At 46.7% G+C, this 18660-nt stretch overlaps 1 protein-coding gene and 1 long non-coding RNA gene across 2 annotated transcripts; one reads left to right on the top strand and one right to left on the bottom strand.

The window, feature by feature from the left end:
- The first annotated feature begins 13804 nt into the window (after positions 1 to 13804).
- On the top strand, positions 13805 to 14242 carry LOC136586800 (uncharacterized). The gene is made up of 3 exons (XR_010787336.1): positions 13805 to 13833; positions 13976 to 14126; positions 14216 to 14242. It is a non-coding gene; the product is annotated as an uncharacterized lncRNA (long non-coding RNA).
- Positions 14243 to 15881: 1639 nt separating this feature from the next.
- Positions 15882 to 18254, bottom strand: LOC136586799 (uncharacterized). Its single transcript, XM_066585031.1, has 4 exons — positions 18020 to 18254; positions 17765 to 17868; positions 17526 to 17672; positions 15882 to 16835 (listed from the first exon to the last, which is right to left on the bottom strand). The coding sequence occupies exons 1-4, from the start codon at positions 18107 to 18109 to the stop codon at positions 15941 to 15943; spliced, it is 1236 nt and encodes a 411-aa protein (XP_066441128.1). The 5' UTR covers positions 18110 to 18254; the 3' UTR covers positions 15882 to 15940.
- Positions 18255 to 18660: the final 406 nt, after the last annotated feature.

Here is an 18660-nt window from a genome sequence, read left to right as displayed (position 1 = left end):
AGAAGAATTGTTCTTGGACATTGGGTAATGGAAGAACATTCTATGGTGTTATGAATCAAGCTGCTCCATTGTCAAATCTGATGGATGTACCTGGGTGTGGAGGACGCCTGGGGAACCCCTTTTGCCCAATTGTATTGTGCCAACAGTTACGTGCGGTCGAGGTTTCGTTATGGTCTGGGATGTTTTACGTGCCATGGTCTCAGTCTGGTTGTAATGGCAAGAATTACAGAGGTGTACCTTGACATTTGATGTTTGACATGATGTGGCAATACTCCAGAAATAGTCAGCAATACTTCAGTGTGCCTTGTCATAAATATTACACTGTTTTAGATTAATTTGAGGAACTGAATATTCTATGATTGGACTGGCCTACCCTGAACCCTATTGAACATCTCTGGGACAAACTGGAATGTCAGTGTTACGATCGTGTGGGCAAACTAAGCACGGGGCCCACACGATCGCAACCAGAAAAGACTGGGTACACACACGGGTTTCTGGCAACTGGCCCTGGCTATAGGGAGGTTGACCTGGCCCTACCTAAGCGGGGACATTGCCCCAATAAGGGCAGCCCAGCGGTCTTCAGATCTGGGCCCTAGCTAATCCTAGGAGCCACGCACCAGAACAGGATACATACACATGCCACATGACAGGGACTGTACAGCAGGACACACAGAGCCAGAATACACAGCATACAGCAGTCAAAATGCAACCACTATTAACAGATGATAAGCTGAATATAAATACCAGGTATTAGTTGACATTTTGTACAAAACATGAAAGCTAGCGGGCCACTTCACGGCTCCTGTTTATACTGCTAGTCCCTACACTAACCAGGAGCCCAGCAGAACCGGACACAGTTCACACAGCACACTGCAACAGGACAGGACACAGATCGCAGGTCATACAGCAAACTTCAACAGACAAGGATTCATGACTACTCACCCTGAACACCAGACAGACTAGGAGCTGGGTTAATATGTGAGCACAGACCCAGGAGATTGGCTAGCAGGAAGTACCACACCCAGCCAGCTCAATCAGTTAACCCTGTGAGGGATTGTGCTGCTAGGAAACATAGAACTACAGATCCCAGCAGCACACTTAACAGGTCAGGAAATATGAACAGCGTCCAACTGCTTTGAGAGACGTCACCAGATATTTGCAGACTGGATGGAGGGAAATACCAGCTGAAGTGTATAAAACATTAGTAGAACGTATGACAAGAAGAGTATCCAAGGAGCCGCACTTAATATTATCATATGTAAATAAATGCTACTTTTTATTTTACTCAGGTGACCAATTACTTTTGGTAGGATAGTGTAGTTTTATTTGGGGCCCTCCTCTATGGCCATACTGCTGTAGATGTGCCTATTCCTAGAGCCTCTCTGTGGTTTTCCAAGATGGCTGCAACACGGCTTAGACTACCTGATGCACACTAAGCTCTGATTGCTCAGGCAAGCAGCACTAGCTAATCCAAAAGCAACATATAGTGTCTGACTACTGATGCACAGTGTATATCAAGTAATGTCAGGAGCGCCACACATATCTTGGAAGGTTATAGAGGGGTCCCAGGAACAGGTGGATCTGCAGCAGTATGCCAATAGAGGAGGGCACCAGGTTATACAACTCCATCCTCCGATCCCTAGAAAACTTTTGTCCTAGACCTGGAAGGTTACTTTAAGTTGGCTGCCTAAGTAATGCAAACATACAGTGTGAAAATAACATAAACTAAATAACAGTTCCATCAATAAACTAGGGAATGTAACAACTTCTTGTACAGCTGCTTTTCCACTTAGATGCAAAGTGTGAGTTTGGGGTGTAGCTTCAGTTTGACCAGGCTATCAGCATCAGTGATGTAACCTTTGGTATTGACAAGAGATTCTCCTTGTGTGATCACATAGTTTGCACGCCCAAAGTCCAGCCCTGTTAGAATAGCTCTTCCCCTCAATGTGCTTCTGGTCTTGCACAGGTTCGTATTATACCGCAGTTATACGCTTCATTACTTCCTGGAGACTGTAACAATCAATGACATTTCTCTGTCAATTAACTCCCATTCATTAAAATTGCAAAAAACACACACATCCAGCTGTTCTGTTTATACAGAGAATACCAGAAGGAAGTGTCCGTCTCCAATATAGCTGCCCCCAGGGAAGTTTCTAAAAAAATAATAGCTAAAACATGTTAATAACAGAGAAAGAAAAGGTTTGACTTCTACAGATTTACATCTAATTCATGAAACTAATATTGAATACATAAGACGTTCCCTTTAAACGTGACTCAAGAGTAGCTCCAAGATGCTCCAGTAGTTGCAGACTGCAGTCTCCTGTTGTTAACTCATTTACAATTTTTTAATCTTAGTAATATTTGTTATTTCTTCATAATTAAAACTTCAGAGAGATATTTTGTTCACTTTGTGAAATTATTGTATTATGATGAAATCTTAGGTAATTCTTCAGAATCCAAATAAACAGTCATTTCTTAAGATCCTCTTTATAGTATGTGAGACTTCAGATCTGAAGTATTATTTTCGGTTTTGGTAACTTTTTCCTTTTCTGTAACGTTTAATTCGAATGACTAGTCTTTTATTTAAACCCCTACACATTCTCATCATTAAAACAGATTTCTGATGTGACTAGAGATGAGCGAGCACCCAAATGCTCGAGTCCGCGTTATTCGAGTCAAGCTTTTCGTAAAATTCGAGAGCTTTACTCGAGTAATGAACCCCATTGACTACAATGGGAGACTCGAGCATTTTTGTATGTGGGATGCCGAGTGCCGAGCTTTTTTTTTTTTTTAGGTTCGTCTCTCTCTCTCTCTCTCTTCCCCCTGCCTGCCAGACAAAAAATTTGCCAATGACGCGCGCTGCATCGCGGCGGGGAGGGGCCAAAACAGGCATGTCACAGTGGGGAGGAGCCACAAACTGGGGCGGGGTAACGAGTAACGAGCACCATCGAGTACACTAATACTCGAACGAGCATCAAGCTCGGCAGAGTATGTTCGCTCAACTCTAGACGTGACCCAGGATTCAAAAAAAGAGAAGTGGTATAAATCTTTTTCTCATGTGGTTCTGGGTCAAATATACTAGCCTGAATAACACATAATGCATTCCTTTAATTTAGGATTTTTGAAGTAATCACTTAATTTAGGTGATACTAAAGGGGTATTATAGCCTTATTATTCGCTGCAACAATGGGAAACACTCAAGTGATGTCTCCAAGCTCTTTCGTTTTATTGTTTCAATGCAAGGGGTTATACAGTGTAACAACCTCCACACAGTCAACAATTCAAAGCCTACAGTGTGCGTGATACTTCTCTCTTAGAAAAACGTTACAAGGGTTAAGCATGACAAAGTTGTATGTTCAGCGTCTGAGACCCTGTGTCAGGACTCAAAACGTGGTACTGCAAACGTGACTATCCGGTAACGATTCCTTGCTTCCATCTGACTACGTTTCCTGCCTCATCCATTGGTACTGCATACATGACTACCTGGTAATGACTCCTGGCTGCCTCCCGACTATTCTCTGGTCCCACACGGCAACTACACCCGCGGCACCTATCCAGGTAAGACGTTACACCCTGTTAGTAAAAATCACAGCACAGTGTGTGTCTTTTGCATACATACTTGTTGCTATGGACATGGACATGGACACTACTCCTTAAAATATAATTCAGTACTTTCATTGGATCTACTTGCAATTTTGACTAAAATGAAAGTCAAAAAGCACATCAAACTGGCTGTATGGGCAAGTTTTAAAGTGCAATGCATACATGACAGTATAAATGGGTGTTGACCTTGTGATTTCATAGAATTGGCTAAAAGGACTTGTTTAAAGGAAAATGCTGCTAGGATAATAGAGGATTGTAAAAAAAATTTTTAATACAGGTTTCAATGTGATTTTACTCTTTCCCACATTTTTAGTCATGCCACTTTATGCTCTGTTAACTTTCCTTTCTGGTGTTAATACTGCTGCAAAATTCTGAACTCTATGGTGCTTTTATATCCTCATATAGAGGGACTGGCTGGCAAATTATAGGGCACGCACATAGCACTGGCCCACGAGTACCAGCCCATCTTTAGCCTGTTTATAACCTGCCATATTAAAAGTGGCAAGGTCAATGGGACCTTAAATTGTTAAAAGACAGTAGCTAATGGTGTGGCTTTCGAGTTGAGCTCACACAAATGCAATCCCAGATAGATGATTTACATTTTTTTATGTGTTGCCTCTTTCAAAAGCCTATAATTTGTTCTTTATTTTAGCATTAGTGCAGTTGAGTGAGGGCTTGATTTTTCTGCGGGAGGAGTTATAGTTTTTATGGGTACCATTTTCAAGTTTATATGACAGTTTCATCACTTTTTATTCCATTTTGTGGGAAGTAGGACAAGCAGAAAAAGCAATTCTATTGTTCTACCCATCCGCACCAAAACTTACATGCAGATTTTGATGCAAATTTTAATGCGGATTTAGCACCCTCATTGGGTGAAGAGGGGAATTTAACACCCTCGTTAGGGGCACAAATTGACATACTGCAGATCTAAAATCCACTCCGCAAGGTCAATTTAATTTGTGGATTTTCTCCACAGTAAGTGGATGAAATTTCTTGAAATCCTATCTACACTGTAAGGGTGCCTTCGCATAGGCGCGCACAAAAACATGCGTCTATTACAACCACTGCATTCCCTATGGTGTGTTCACATGTCTGTGTTTTACAGGCGTGTACCTGCAAAGATAAGACGTGCGTGCACAATAGGGAATGCACGCATTGCCTTCAATTGAGCCACAGCTGCTGCTGGTGGCTCGATTGAAGGCAATGGTCTGCCGGCACCTCTGAAGTGATTTTCAGGGAAGAGCTCAAAGTATAAGCTCTTCCCTGCAAAATCATCCCTTTTGCAGTTAAAAACAAACAAACAAACAAACAAACAAAAAATATATATATATACATATATTTATATATACTTACCTGTCTGCCGCTGCCGTGTCCCCTGCGGGGATGAAGACATCTGCCGCATGCGGCAGGTGTGTTCTTCCTCCCCGCGGGGAATAAAGAATTCCCTGCTGCACCTGCCACAGATGTGACAGATGCAGTAAAGGAATTCTTCATCCCCGCGGGGAATAAAGAATTTCCTATCCCAGCTGTCACAGATGACAGCTGCGCTAGAGGATCCAGCTGCTGGCATCCCTTAATTGTCCTTCAGGGAAGGGCTTTAAATATAAGCTCTTCCCTGAAAAACTAGCCAAACTAGTGTAGAAAGAAAAAAAAAACATACTCCCCTTTCTTCAGCTGCCGTGGCTCAGCAGCATCCTGTCTGCGCTGTCCCCGGCACTGCACTGAAGTTCTTTAAGCAGGCAGGGAATTAAAACCCCCACCTGCTGAATAAGCTGCTTCTGATTGGCTGAGGCGCTCAGTCAATCACAGGCAGCTTTTGCCTGTCATTCATTAAGGGGGTGCCGGCAGACCATTGCTGTGGCTCCATTGAAGGCAATGCACGGACCTTCACACACGCGTGTTTTTGCACGTATAGGGGTGCGTACCTATGTACGCACCTATGTATGCACACGCTCGTGTGAAGCCACCCTAAAATATTTTGAATTCTCCACAGACAGTTTTGCCGCAGAATATCGGTAGCATTTTCTTGTGTGAAACTGATGTTAGAGATCCAAGAATCAGCATGCCATCCATAGACAAAAACTCTGATTCACTATTCTGGTAATGCCTTATACATTCAACATGTTAAATAGGGCACAGACTAAATATACATTAAAAAATGTATAGCAAAGCTGTACCTCAGTCATGGTCACTGCACCTCAGTCATGGTCATCTCCCCTGCTTCTTTTAGTACATTCCTTTGGTCATACCACTCTCACACAGACCTGCCTGCTTGAATCATTGCTGATGCTGCTGTAATCACATGGCTTTGTTAATTACCAAGTTTTAGAGCACTCAATTTTGTAATTCTACATAATGACTATAATAATCCAATTTCAAATATTACAAGGTGCAGTGGCACAGTAGTGTGGCTACAACTGAGCTATAGTTCAAAATTTAACCAATGTAACATTTGTATTAAGAAGTCATACATGCAGTGCTATAATTTAGGGCAGTAACGTATCATGTGATATACGTTATTCATGGTAAAATGTTACGCAAAATCCATCAGCATGGGCTGGAAACTATTTGCAGACTATTCACAAAATGTACATTTTCCTTGGAACATTTTTCTTCTGAGCTGCAGTGAGTAATTCATTAATAATGCAGTTGTACGGTTATGCTTGACATATTTAGGCATTGGCAACTCAACTCATCTTAATCCAGGAGAGAAGATGACAGAAGATGTTGAAACATTCAAAGCGGTACACACATTGTCATAGCCTTTCTCATAACAGCAAACTGTCACAGCAACAGAGGAGGAACAAAGGGTAATGCACATTGTCTGGATACAGTGCCAATGTCCAGCAAACAGAAATCACATATGACGTCTTGCATTAACCCCTAAAAGTCTAAGCATAGTAAATTTACAGCGCTTGGTTCTGGGATTTAATCCTGTCTGATAGAAAAAATACGACGCTGGATTAAAGCTTCTGCTCTTGTAATCAAGGAGGAGCAGGTAATGTACTCAGCTGTCAGACATAGCCGAGGACCCTGAAGAGAAGGGAGAAATGGTTTTTAACGGCTTCAGCCTCCTCTTTTCCAAGCTACATAGTAATAATGAAAGGAAGCAAAAGTGTTACTTCCACTAATCCACCAGGTGATCACATGACCCCCAAGTGCCCCCTGGCACAGCAGAGCTGCAGGGTCCTAACAGGCCCAGATCAGCTTTGTTAGTGAATACTGTCACTACAGGGTAATGCTTTTCCCTGTAACTGGGGCTCCTATGCATACCCCAGTTACAGTGGAAAAGTATTAACCCCTTAGTGACCACACCGTTGGCTTTTTATGTCCTAGCTAAGTGGGCTTTAGTCCTTGAGGACATAAAAACATGCTTCCTCTGGGGATTAAAGCCATGTGGGCTGTGGATGTGACAGCTACATGCTGCTGGTTCCTGGAGGTAGCCAACAACCCTGAGCTGCCATTGAGCTGCTGTGGGGAGCCCCCCCTGACATTGCGATCAGCGTTATCCAATGTAAGCGCCGAACGCATTAAGGCCGCCTGCAGACGGGCGGAAATACCGCGGCAGGATTTCCTGTGGAATTTCCACCCCTGGAAGCTACCATAGGATTGCATTAGCAAAAGCAATCCTAGGCAGACAGCCGCGATTTGGCCGTGCAAAATTTTGCGCGGCAAACAAATTGCGGCATGCTCTATTTCTGTGCGTGTCTCGCAGAGCCCCGTACAGAAACATGACTCACCGGCCGCCGGCTCCGCTCTGCATCAATGGGGCTTGGAATTTATTCAGTTGTACCCTAAAATCCAATGAATGTTCCCTCCATTATAGGCCTAAACATTTGTCCTGTAAGTAGATAAGTGCCACAATGGGTATGTTTCTGAATACGGGACAAACAAGGGTATACATTTTGGGGTGCAAGTCTTCCTTATATGTGTGCTATACAAAAAACTGTTTTTAAATTAACACATTTGCCCCAAAAAATGAAAATCAGACTTATTTGTTTTTGCCTTGCTTAGATTTATTTAAAAACTGTGGTGTCAAAATACGCAGTACACCGCTAGATGAATTCGTTAAGGGGTCTAGTTTTCAAAATGGGGCCATTTGTGGGGGTTCTCTATCGTTTGTCTGCTCACAGGCTCTACAAGTGGGCAATGGGGCCTGAATCACCTCCAAGCAAAATGTCTGTTTTGATAGCCACCGGCTGCTCCTTTCATTTTTGGCCCTGTTGTGCATACAGACATAATATTAGGACCCCAATGGGTATGTTTCTGAACACGGGACAAACAGGGGTATCCATTTTGGGTGCAAATTCTCATTTTCATGTACACTATAGAAAAAAAAACTGCCTTTAAAATGACATATTTGCAAAAATAAATTGCATTAACTTCTGAAACAAATCGTGGGGTCACAATACTCCTGACCCCCCCCCCCTCAGTGAACATTTTAACCAAAACCATCGCTGTGTGCACCCTGCAATCTGAGACTATTAAAATTATAGAGGGCGCTCCCACTGTGATGTCACTGGCCCTCTGCCATAAAATTGTCAAGGGCCAATGAGCTGTCACGGTAACCTTTATGTGAGTGATCTTGAGATTGCAGGTTCAAGTCACCTATAGGGACATAAATAAATAAAGAATCCAAATGAAGCACAGAAAAAAATGTTTTTTGTGCACTTTTTTTGCTAAAAAAAAATCCATGTTTGGTATTGTTGCATCCATAACAACCCATATAACAAATTGGACACACTTTTTATCCTTTAAGTTAAACATTATAATAAAAAAAACAATTGGTAACCAAGTTGTTCGTTAACTGCTGGCTAATTATTCTACTGTGTACTTATCTGCTTTATAAAAGTTTTAAAACCTCAATAAAAAAATATGTTATAAAAAATGAAAACTAATGGAGCCAAAGTGCTTTTTTTTGTTGATTTCGCCTCCCAAAAAAACACAATAAAGCTTGTGTCACATGAACGCATTTACACAGCCTTTTGTCCATGAGCCTTTCTCATCTGTAATACGCAGCAAATAGAACCATTGATTTCAATGGGTTAGTTTACATATGAGTATTTAACATGCTCAACTCATTTGTTCAAAAAAATACGCAGCATGCTCTATCTTGCTGAGCATTTGCACATTAAAATAGAACATTTTGAGCTAATTAACTTAATTGCCCATTTCAATGAATGAGAGCATGATTGCACATGCAAAAAATAGATTAAGACATACACATGTGCGCGCAAATACGCAATACCCATTGTGCAAATACACGGCCCATATGAGCGCATAAATGCAGTTATGCTCGTGTAACACCAGCCTAAGTGCGCATTCAGACAACCGTATATCGGCCAGGTATTCACGCCGGCCGATATACGGCGTCTCTCTCTGCAGGGGGAGGAGGCTGGAAGAGCCGGGAGTAGTGCTCTGAGCTCCCGCCCACTCTCTGCCTCCTCTCCACCCCCTCTCCGCCCCTCTGCCCTATTTGCAATGAGAGGAGGCAGGACGGAGGCGGGGCTAAGTTCCAGAAATTAGCTCCACCCCGCCTCTCCTCATTGAAAATAGTGCAGGGGGGTGGAGAGGATGCAGAGAGGAGGCGGGAGCTCAAAGCACTGCTCCTGGCTCTTCCAGCCTCCTCCCCCTGCAGAGAGAGACGCCAATATACGGTCGTCTGAATGCGCCCTAAAAGTGATTTAAAATGTCATACGTAGCCCAAAATCTTATCAGTAACAATTTCAGCTCATCAGGCACAAAACAAGCCCTCACACCCCTCATATAGCACCATCCATGGAAGAATAAAAAATTATAGGTCTTCGAATGCTGTGATGCAAAGAACAAAAAAATGGCAGAATTAATGTGCTTTTTTTCACCCTGTCCTTCCAAAGAAAATTGATAAAAGTTATTAAAACTACAACTCACCACGCAAAAAACAAACCCCTCGTATGGCTATTTCAACAGAGAAATAAAAAAGTTCTGGCTTTTGAAAAATGGAGATGACAATCCTAAAAAAATTGTTGTAATCTTCGGTCCACAACAGGCCACATCACTAAGGGGTTAATGCGACACAGTAAGGGCTCATTCACATTAGCATTCAGGTGTCTGCTTTTCCTGCTCCCTTTGGGGATCAGGAAAACGGCACACAGTGGCCAAATGGATCCGTCTTATGAAGGAACCAAATGGTTTCAAACGGACCCTCATTGACTATAATGGAGACATTCGATTTTCAGCCAGCAGTCGGCATTTTGCCAGAATTTATAGGATGCAACAATGCAGCTTTCTGTGCTATTCCATCCAGTTTTCTAGCAGAAAGCAGCGATAGGTTTTCGAATAAACCTCAGACGCTGGTGTGAATGAACCCTAAAGGGGAGCTTTCACCAGAACAAACCCATGTGACTCAGGGCTTACAGTTTACGGCACTGCTGATAAGCTTTATTTATGGTAATTATATTTTTAAACAGGACTAATGGTGGACATATGGTGTCAGGGACTGTTTGTCTGGACTAGAACTGGGACTCTTCTCTTGTGCTTTCCTGCCTCCTCAGCCCTGCTATAAAGAGTTTGGCTTATTTCCGATTTGCCTCTCTCCATATCTTCTATGCTTTCAGTCACTGGTGTAACTATAGGGGATGCAGGGGATGCGGTTGCACCCGGGCCCAGGAGCCTTAGGGGGTCCATAAGGCCTCTCTTCCCCATATAGGGAGCCCAGTACTATGAATAAAGCTTTATAGTTGGGGGCCCTGTTACAGGTTTTGCATTGGAGCCCAAAAGCTTCAGGTTTTGTCCCTGCTTTCAGTCACATGTTATTATGTATGTATTGCACTTGTTCTGTTACCAATCACACATTGTTGCCTTACATTAACTCACTGCTTAGTAATTCCTGTGTGCTAATTAATTTGGTTTTTGACTGTTAACTAGTTTTCCTGAGCACTCGTGGACCTGGGTCTTTGGTTGGAAGTTGCATGTAGAGCCTAGACCTGTTTAGCCATAATTTAGTGCCCTGACACTTGAGTTTGTATCTTGTACCCTCAATCCTGTCATGCATCCTGGGGTCTGGAGCTGAGCAGGGAATGATGTATAAATTATACGAATTGGCAGGGAAATTTCATGGTGGGTCGCCAACAACATGCATGAGAATGCAAAGGCATGGATGTGCCGCATTGCTTACATGGACCTGTGGAGTTACTTACGATGAAGGAAAGTTTTCCTACTAGAGAGTCAGTGAGTGAGAGCAGTCAAGTAGTTGTGATGCAACAACCTAGGAGGGTTGGCTGGTGCCAGAGCTACTGTAAGCCTAGGGTCACACGGGGCGGATTTGTTGCTTATTTCCCGCGGTTGGCCGTTGCATATCCGCATTGCGGCCATTCCGTCGCGGTTGCAGTGCAATGCAGTGCGAATGTGTTTGGCCAAAATCCCGTTCTCACAGGGCGTAAAATTTTCCGCAGAGCCGCAGTGCGGATATGCAACTGCGTCGCGGTTTTGAAATATGCAGCATGTCCAATCTTTTGACGGTTCCGCAGCATTTTTTTTTACATAGGGCCCCATGAACGCAGCTACAACCGCAATGAAAACCGCTATTGCTTGTTTTGCAGCGGTTTTCATTGCGGTTCCGCAGCAGATTGTTCGCATGAAAAAGAGGGGCAATAAAGTTTGTTCCCAGGAAGTGGTTCAGCGGCCATTTTAGCTGCTTGGCGCCATTTCAGCCAGGACTTGATGGAGACTGGAAGCAGGGAGCAGGAGCTCTGCCGGCAGAACCCCCCCACAGCGGCACCAGAGCCCCCCACAGCGGCACCACAAGAGCCCTCCACAGTGGCACCAGAGCCCTCCACAGCGGGCGTGACCAGAGGCCTCCACAGCGGGCGGCACCAGAGCCTTCCACAGCGGGCCCAGACCCCCCCACAGCGGCACCAGAGCCCCCCACAGCGGCACAAGAGCCCTCCACAGCGGGCGTGACCAGAGGCCTCCACAGCCGGACCAGGGCCCTCCACAGCGACACCAGAGCCCTCCACAGCGGGCCCAGAGCCCTCCACAGCGGGCGGCACCAGAGCCCTCCACAGCGGGCCCAGAGCCCTCCACAGCGGGCGGCACCACAGCCCTCCACAGCGGGCCCAGACCCCCCCACAGCGGCACCAGAGCCCCCCACAGCGGCACAAGAGCCCTCCACAACGGGCGTGACCAGAGGCCTCCACAGCCGGACCAGGGCCCTCCACAGCGGCACCAGAGCCCTCCACAGCGGGCCCAGAGCCCTCCACAGCGGGCGGCACCAGAGCCCTCCACAGCGGGCCCAGAGCCCTCCACAGCGGGCGGCACCACAGCCCTCCACAGCGGCACCAGAGCCCCCCACAGCGGCACCACAAGAGCCCTCCACAGCGGGCGTGACCAGAGGCCTCCACAGCCGGACCAGGGCCCTCCACAGCGGCACCAGAGCCCTCCACAGCGGCACCACAAGAGCCCTCCACAGCGGGCGTGACCAGAGGCCTCCACAGCTGGACCAGGGCCCTCCACAGCGGCACCAGAGCCCTCCACAGCGGGCCCAGAGCCCTCCACAGCGGGCGGCACCAGAGCCCTCCACAGCGGGCCCAGAGCCCTCCACAGCGGGCGGCACCACAGCCCTCCACAGCGGGCCCAGACCCCCCCACAGCGGCACCAGAGCCCCCCACAGCGGCACAAGAGCCCTCCACAGCGGGCGTGACCAGAGGCCTCCACAGCCGGACCAGGGCCCTCCACAGCGGCACCAGAGCCCTCCACAGCGGGCCCAGAGCCCTCCACAGCGGGCGGCACCAGAGCCCTCCACAGCGGGCCCAGAGCCCTCCACAGCGGGCGGCACCACAGCCCTCCACAGCGGGCCCAGACCCCCCCACAGCGGCACCAGAGCCCCCCACAGCGGCACCACAAGAGCCCTCCACAGCGGGCGTGACCAGAGGCCTCCACAGCCGGACCAGGGCCCTCCACAGCGGCACCAGAGCCATCCACAGCGGCACCAGAGCCCTCCACAGCGGGCCCAGAGCCCTCCACAGCGGGCGGCACCAGAGCCCTCCACAGCGGACCAGGGCCCTCCACAGCGGCACCAGAGCCCTCCACAGCGGGCCCAGAGCCCTCCACAGTGGGCGGCACATCGGATAACGAAGGTAATGCACTACTTCGCCTATCATTGCTCTTTTGCGTCCTTTCTCTTTTGCATTGCAATGCATTTTTCCCGCCTTTTTCCTCCCTTGCTTTGCTGCACAATTTATGGCCTTTTCATCTTTTGCATTGCAATGCATTTTTCCCGCCTTTTTCCTCCCTTGCTTTGCTGCACAATTTATGGCCTTTTCATCTTTTGCATTGCAATGCATTTTTCCCGCCTTTTTCCTCCCTTGCTTTGCTGCACAATTTATGGCCTTTTCATCTTTTGCATTGCAATGCATTTTTCCCGCCTTTTTCCTCCCTTGCTTTGCTGCACAATTTATGGCCTTTTCATCTTTTGCATTGCAATGCATTTTTCCCACCTTTTTCATCCCTTGCTTTGCTGCACAATTTATGGCCTTTTCATCTTTTGCATTGCAATGCATTTTTCCCGCCTTTTTCCTCCCTTGCTTTGCTGCACAATTTATGGCCTTTTCATCTTTTGCATTGCAATGCATTTTTCCCGCCTTTTTCCTCCCTTGCTTTGCTGCACAATTTATGGCCTTTTCATCTTTTGCATTGCAATGCATTTTTCCCGCCTTTTTCCTCCTTTGCTTTGCTGCACAATTTATGGCCTTTTCATCTTTTGCATTGCAATGCATTTTTCCCGCCTTTTTCCTCCCTTGCTTCTTTCCCCTTCGGCATCTGACGCGAAGATGTGAGCCTCGTTGTTATTTTGTGCAAATTGAAATTCTGCGCCACTGGGCACTAATGTTGTGTATGTAATGAAATGCAACCATTCTCTGTTTACTCACAGGACGAAAAAGATTTTCGGTTGTCGCAAAGGATATATCGGGAGTATGGCGTGGTACCAGCGAATGGGTATAAACGTTGCCAGGATGATAACATTGGTGAGTGTAGTGTGCGCTGACACAACCATATCCACCCACTTGGAATGCTATTCAACTTTTTTTCTTCTTTCCCCCCCCCTTCAGGTTGAAAGTAGGCCTGAGATATGGGACCCAGCCGAGACGGGCTACAGCGACCGAGATTTAAAGGCAGACGCCTGGCTATCGGTATGCACTGGCATGTATCCCGATTGGGACTTCGGAACTGCTGCCCTCCACAGTGAAATACGTAAGTTTACACTCCTGAAACTGCTTTGTTGTTTCTTCCTTGGATGTACTCAGAACTGTACTGCATCTAACAACACTCTTTATTGCAGGTGTCGGTGGTACTGCTTGTACCCTGTTTAATTGTCCTTTTTCATTATTTGCAGTTAAAGATGTCAAGAATCGTTGGCGGTCGGTTCGGGACCGCTACAAGAAGCATGAAAAAGATTGTGAAAAAAGTGGCATGTCGCCTTCACAAAAGAAATGTCCATACCAGGAGCAACTGCGCTTCCTCCGAACTAGTCGAGTGTTGCGCGCGTAAGTGCAAATAACTCTCCTAGCTCGGGTTCGATGTGGTGTCATTTTGAGGTTCTAGGTCTCTAATGTTACTCTTGTTTCGCCAACAGATCCAGCGGGAACATTGGGGCCGCGCCTCCCATGGACACCACCGCTTCACCTGACAAAGATGGGCCGGGACAGGAGCCGTGTGACGATGAGTCCAGAGAAGGTACCCCAGCCTTGGAGGACAGCCAGCGTAGCACGCCCGATTTGAACCCCACTTCTGTTTCTCCAGAAGTGGGGGAACAAATTGTGTCGTGTGGCAATACTACTGCCCCTGCCAGCAGAGCATGTGTTAGCAGGGTGGTGACTTCCGCGCGGGCCAGCCGCAGCGTTGCAGCTGGCCCGCGTCGGAAGAATAGCAAGGCAGATGCCACCCAAGAGGCGCTGTCTTTATTACGCCGTTCTGAGACGGCCGACCAGTGGGACACAATGGGTACAGCCATTGCGTCCCGCCTTCGTGAACTCAGCTCAGAGCGGCAGTGGACAATTCCGCCAGTTCTGTACACAGTGCTAGAGATTTTCGGATCGCCAAGAGCCATTGCCGATAGCACTGCCATTATTGTGGCAATGAAAAATGCAGCCTTTCCTGTTCAACACTCAAACCGCATGCTGCCTGCACCCCAATCTTTCCCTGATCAACCGCCCAGGGTTTCTAGGACACCGGTATACCCCATGCACCATGGCTCTCCTGACACTGGCTACGGCGACACTGCCTCAGGCGGTTCCCCATCACAAGCGTCATTTCTATCACTCATGAATAGCCCTCTGCAACAGACATCGCAACAGTCCACCTCACGACTGTGCACGCCACCAAATGCATCTCAATGCATTATAGGAGAAAACTCTTTTACTTATACGACATTGGAGTAATCGCAAACGTTGAGTTTGGGATAACTGCAATGTCCTACAGCAAACCATCGGAAAGTATAGGTTCCGTGGTGCTGTTGCCGTGTCTGCCAATGCACGGATTATGCTGGTGTCCCAGAAATCCAACGGATGGTCATGGGAACGATTGGGGTTGCAAACATCGCTCACTCCCAGCTAAGATGTGCTCTGCGGCAAAAGAGGCAAGGCGCACTAATTCCATTACGGCAGTGGAACGCACGTAAATTTCTTTGCGGCCTGTGCTACTGTACGAGAAGGACTGCCTTTTTTTTTTTTTTTTGTTTTCAATTTAACGCTGCCTTATTGTCCTCCAAGGTTGGGGTACATCACTTCTCTTGACTCATAGTCCTTTCTTTCCCTATATTTATTTTCATGTCTGTCTGTTTCCATGCTCGCTCTATGTTTGTAACAGGAGTTCGAGCATGGAAAAAAAAAATGGTGATGACAACAGGGCCATTCTGCGTGCCTGTTGCCATCATCATTTTCGCTTGCGGCATGACCGGCAAGTGTGGCCAGAGCTATACTGCTTGTGGATTGGCCAGTGAAGGAGAAAGTTAGTTGTATTCAAGTAGTGGTAATTGGTATGTGCGCTGAAAAAAAGTAGACGGCTCAACTAATGCTATGTTTATTTTGCACAAAATAAAAAACCATCATTGTCTAACCAATTCCGTTTCTTTACAATGCAGATTATATGTTTTGTGCGCCGGAAAAATTTGGAGAACAATCTTTTTTGTGAAATATTAAAACATTTTATTATGAAAACTGTTTAACACAATTTTATTGAAGTTTTTAAATTAAAGGTGGAGGAGTGTCCTTTTGTGCCTTCAATAAAATACATATTTCTCTACGCAGTTTGGTTTCCGCTTCCTTCTGGGGCTGGGCGCCGGGGGAGGGTCACACTGCAGTTAGGGCTGCACACCACCGACACAGGAGAACTGCCATGGCACGGTGCCTTCGTGACTAAGGAAATAGTCAGTGAAGAGTTCGCGTACCTGCACTGCAGTAGCAGGCGTCCTACCTCCCCCCCAGTTGATGACCGTGTCAAAGGCAGGATCAAGTTCTTCGACATCTACCTCTGGGCGATAGTCCCGGAGGTAGTTGTGAAGAACACAACATGCCTTGACAAGGTCATCAACTGTGTTAGGGTCTACTAACAGTGTAGTCCCTAGAACTCTCCACTGACTCACCATAATCCCGAAGGCACACTCAACCACACGACGTGCCCGGCTCAGCCTATAATTAAAAATCCTTTTCCGGGCATTCAGTCCTCTCCGCGGGTATGGGCGCAACAGGTTTGGCATCAACGGGAAAGCCTCATCCGATACCATCACAAAGGGGACTGGATGTGTGGTTCCCGGGAAAGGTTGTGGGGCTGGGAGCGTGACGCCATCTCGGAGAATTTGCATCCCAATCTGTGATGTTCGCAGCACCCGAGAATCCCCAGTGCTGCCATAGGCGCCGACGTCGATGCAAACAAATTTGCTATGTGCATCAGCCACGGCCATCAGGACAATTGAAAAAAATTTTTTGTAATTGAAGAATTTGGAGCCTGAGTGGGCTGGCTGAAGCACACGCACATGTTTGCCGTCGACGGCGCCTATGCAGTTAGGAAATTTGGCAACATCTTGAAAGCCTGCTGCAACACGTTGCCAAGTGTCCTCGGTAGGTGAAGGCATCACGATGGGCTGCAACTTCTGCCAGATGGCGCTGCATGTGCACCTCACAATTTCGGTGATGGTTGATTTACCAACACGAAATTGGAGATGCAGGGATGCATAGCTCTCTCCTGTGGCCAAGAAGCTGAAAAGAAGCAGAGAAGAGAAAAAAAAATTAGTACACAATGAAGACTTGCATTACATCAACACTTCTATGTATGCAGTATTCAGATATTGTTCTCAACACGAAATAGATCGGAGAATGCAGAAGAATTCGTGTGAAGGAAATAAGATTTGCAATTGAAAGGTATACATGGGATGTGGGGGGGGGGGGGGGGCCGTGAAATTCTCACTATCCATTCCACACATGGTTCAGATTTCCATTCTCCCCATCCCAAACAAAAGGGGAGGGAGAATGAGAAAATGAAAACATGTTCCTGCTACACTCAGAAAGGTAACTTGGTCCCGTTCACTGCCGGTGCACAAAAAAGGTTGCCCAAGTTTGCTGGTCTGGTAAGTTCAACAATGTAGCTTCTGACAATGTCAATGAAGTCAACCAGCCACAAGATGATGCTGTTCTAATGCCACGCACGGGCAAATAAAGACCCACCCGTCCCGGTGAGATCGGGGTAGCCGTGCAGGTGTCATGATGGGCGTGGTGCTAATAACAGGGGTGCTTGATAGCCCAGCTGTGAAAAAGCAGTGTGACGTAATGCTATAGCATTACGTCCTGCTACCGGAGCAATCAGTGCATAAAAAAAGGTACCGCGCAAAAATCACAGAACCAAAAAAAAAAAAAAATAACTACAGTGACACAATAAGAAATGTAACTTACCGAAGGGTGATGAGCAGCCTTTCTTCTGCAGTGATCGCCTTCCTCATCTGCGTGTCCTGGTAGGTCAGATCCCGGCGCACCAGCTCCAGAAGGCGGTCAAAGGCCTCCAGAGGCAGGCGACAAAATGAGACGAACTTCTCAGGATGGCTGCAGAGAGAAAGAGAAAGGGAGAGCGGGCTAAAATTAATAACAATTCAGAGTGCAACATCAAACCTATTCCCATGCAACACTTCACTTACTTTTTAAGATCGTGGTAGAGGCTCGCAAAATGGCCCTTCGTCCCCCTCTCGGTTAGTAGGGGATGAACCCAGAAACGTCTCTGACGCCGGGAAGCACGATCAGTCTGAAGAAGAATAAGCACATGAATTTTTAAAGCACATTAACATGAATTAAAGCACATGAATTTAAAGCACATGACTGCAATTACACTCTAGTCCGCAGTGCATAAACAAACAACAAGGAAACTAAGCACACAATGACCACAAATCGCTCACCTTTTCAGATTGTTCTCTATCCATCATAAGCACAAATGTAATCAGTCTGCGTCGGTATGCGCGGCTCAGACGGACTGTTGCTCGGTCCATGTCTGCAGAGAAAATGGCCACAAATACAAAGCTCTTCCTACCCTATGCAGAAATGGGTGGGATCGATGACCTCACAGGAAACAGTTTTTTTAAGAATCTGCACCTAGTAAAATACGCAGGCAAATCTGCAAGAAAAACCGCGCCTCTCCAAAAATAACCGCTGCGGTTTTTTCCGCAACAAAGGGCCTGCGGATTTACCGGCGGCAGAACCGCAGATAAATACGCGGTCAAAAACTCGTCTTAATTGGGCCATTGCATGCGGATTTGCCGCAGAAACGGAAAGGTTGCGGCAAATCCGCAGCGGCAAAACCGCGAACTTTCAGCAACAAATCCGCCCTGTGTGAATCCAGCCTTAGGCATATGACTTTGCTATATTTACATTTATCTCAGAAAGTTGGTTGGGGAAAGTGCCCAGGATTGGTGTGGGGCTACAGACGGGTCAGGAAGGGGGCTCTCCACAGGTATTATGTCTGCAACAACCTGTGGCCAATCAAATAACACTATGACCACACCTACAGGCATAGTGTCTGTAAGAGTAAGGGAGAGAGGCC

This window comes from Eleutherodactylus coqui, chromosome 12 (genome assembly GCF_035609145.1).
Source record: "Eleutherodactylus coqui strain aEleCoq1 chromosome 12, aEleCoq1.hap1, whole genome shotgun sequence".
Lineage (NCBI taxonomy): Eukaryota > Metazoa > Chordata > Amphibia > Anura > Eleutherodactylidae > Eleutherodactylus > Eleutherodactylus coqui.
This window is presented reverse-complemented; position numbering and strand designations above follow the sequence as displayed.

Bases quoted from the DNA above. Each gene is read 5' to 3' on its own strand.
- LOC136586799 (XM_066585031.1), bottom strand. From the start codon at position 18,109: ATGGACCGAGCAACAGTCCGTCTGAGCCGCGCATACCGACGCAGACTG. The intron at 17,673-17,764 runs GTAAGTGAAGTG...TTCTCTCTGCAG, and splicing joins CTCTACCACGATCTTAAAAA to CCATCCTGAGAAGTTCGTCT. The intron at 16,836-17,525 runs GTAAGTTACATT...GCTTCTTTTCAG, and splicing joins AGGCTGCTCATCACCCTTCG to CTTCTTGGCCACAGGAGAGA.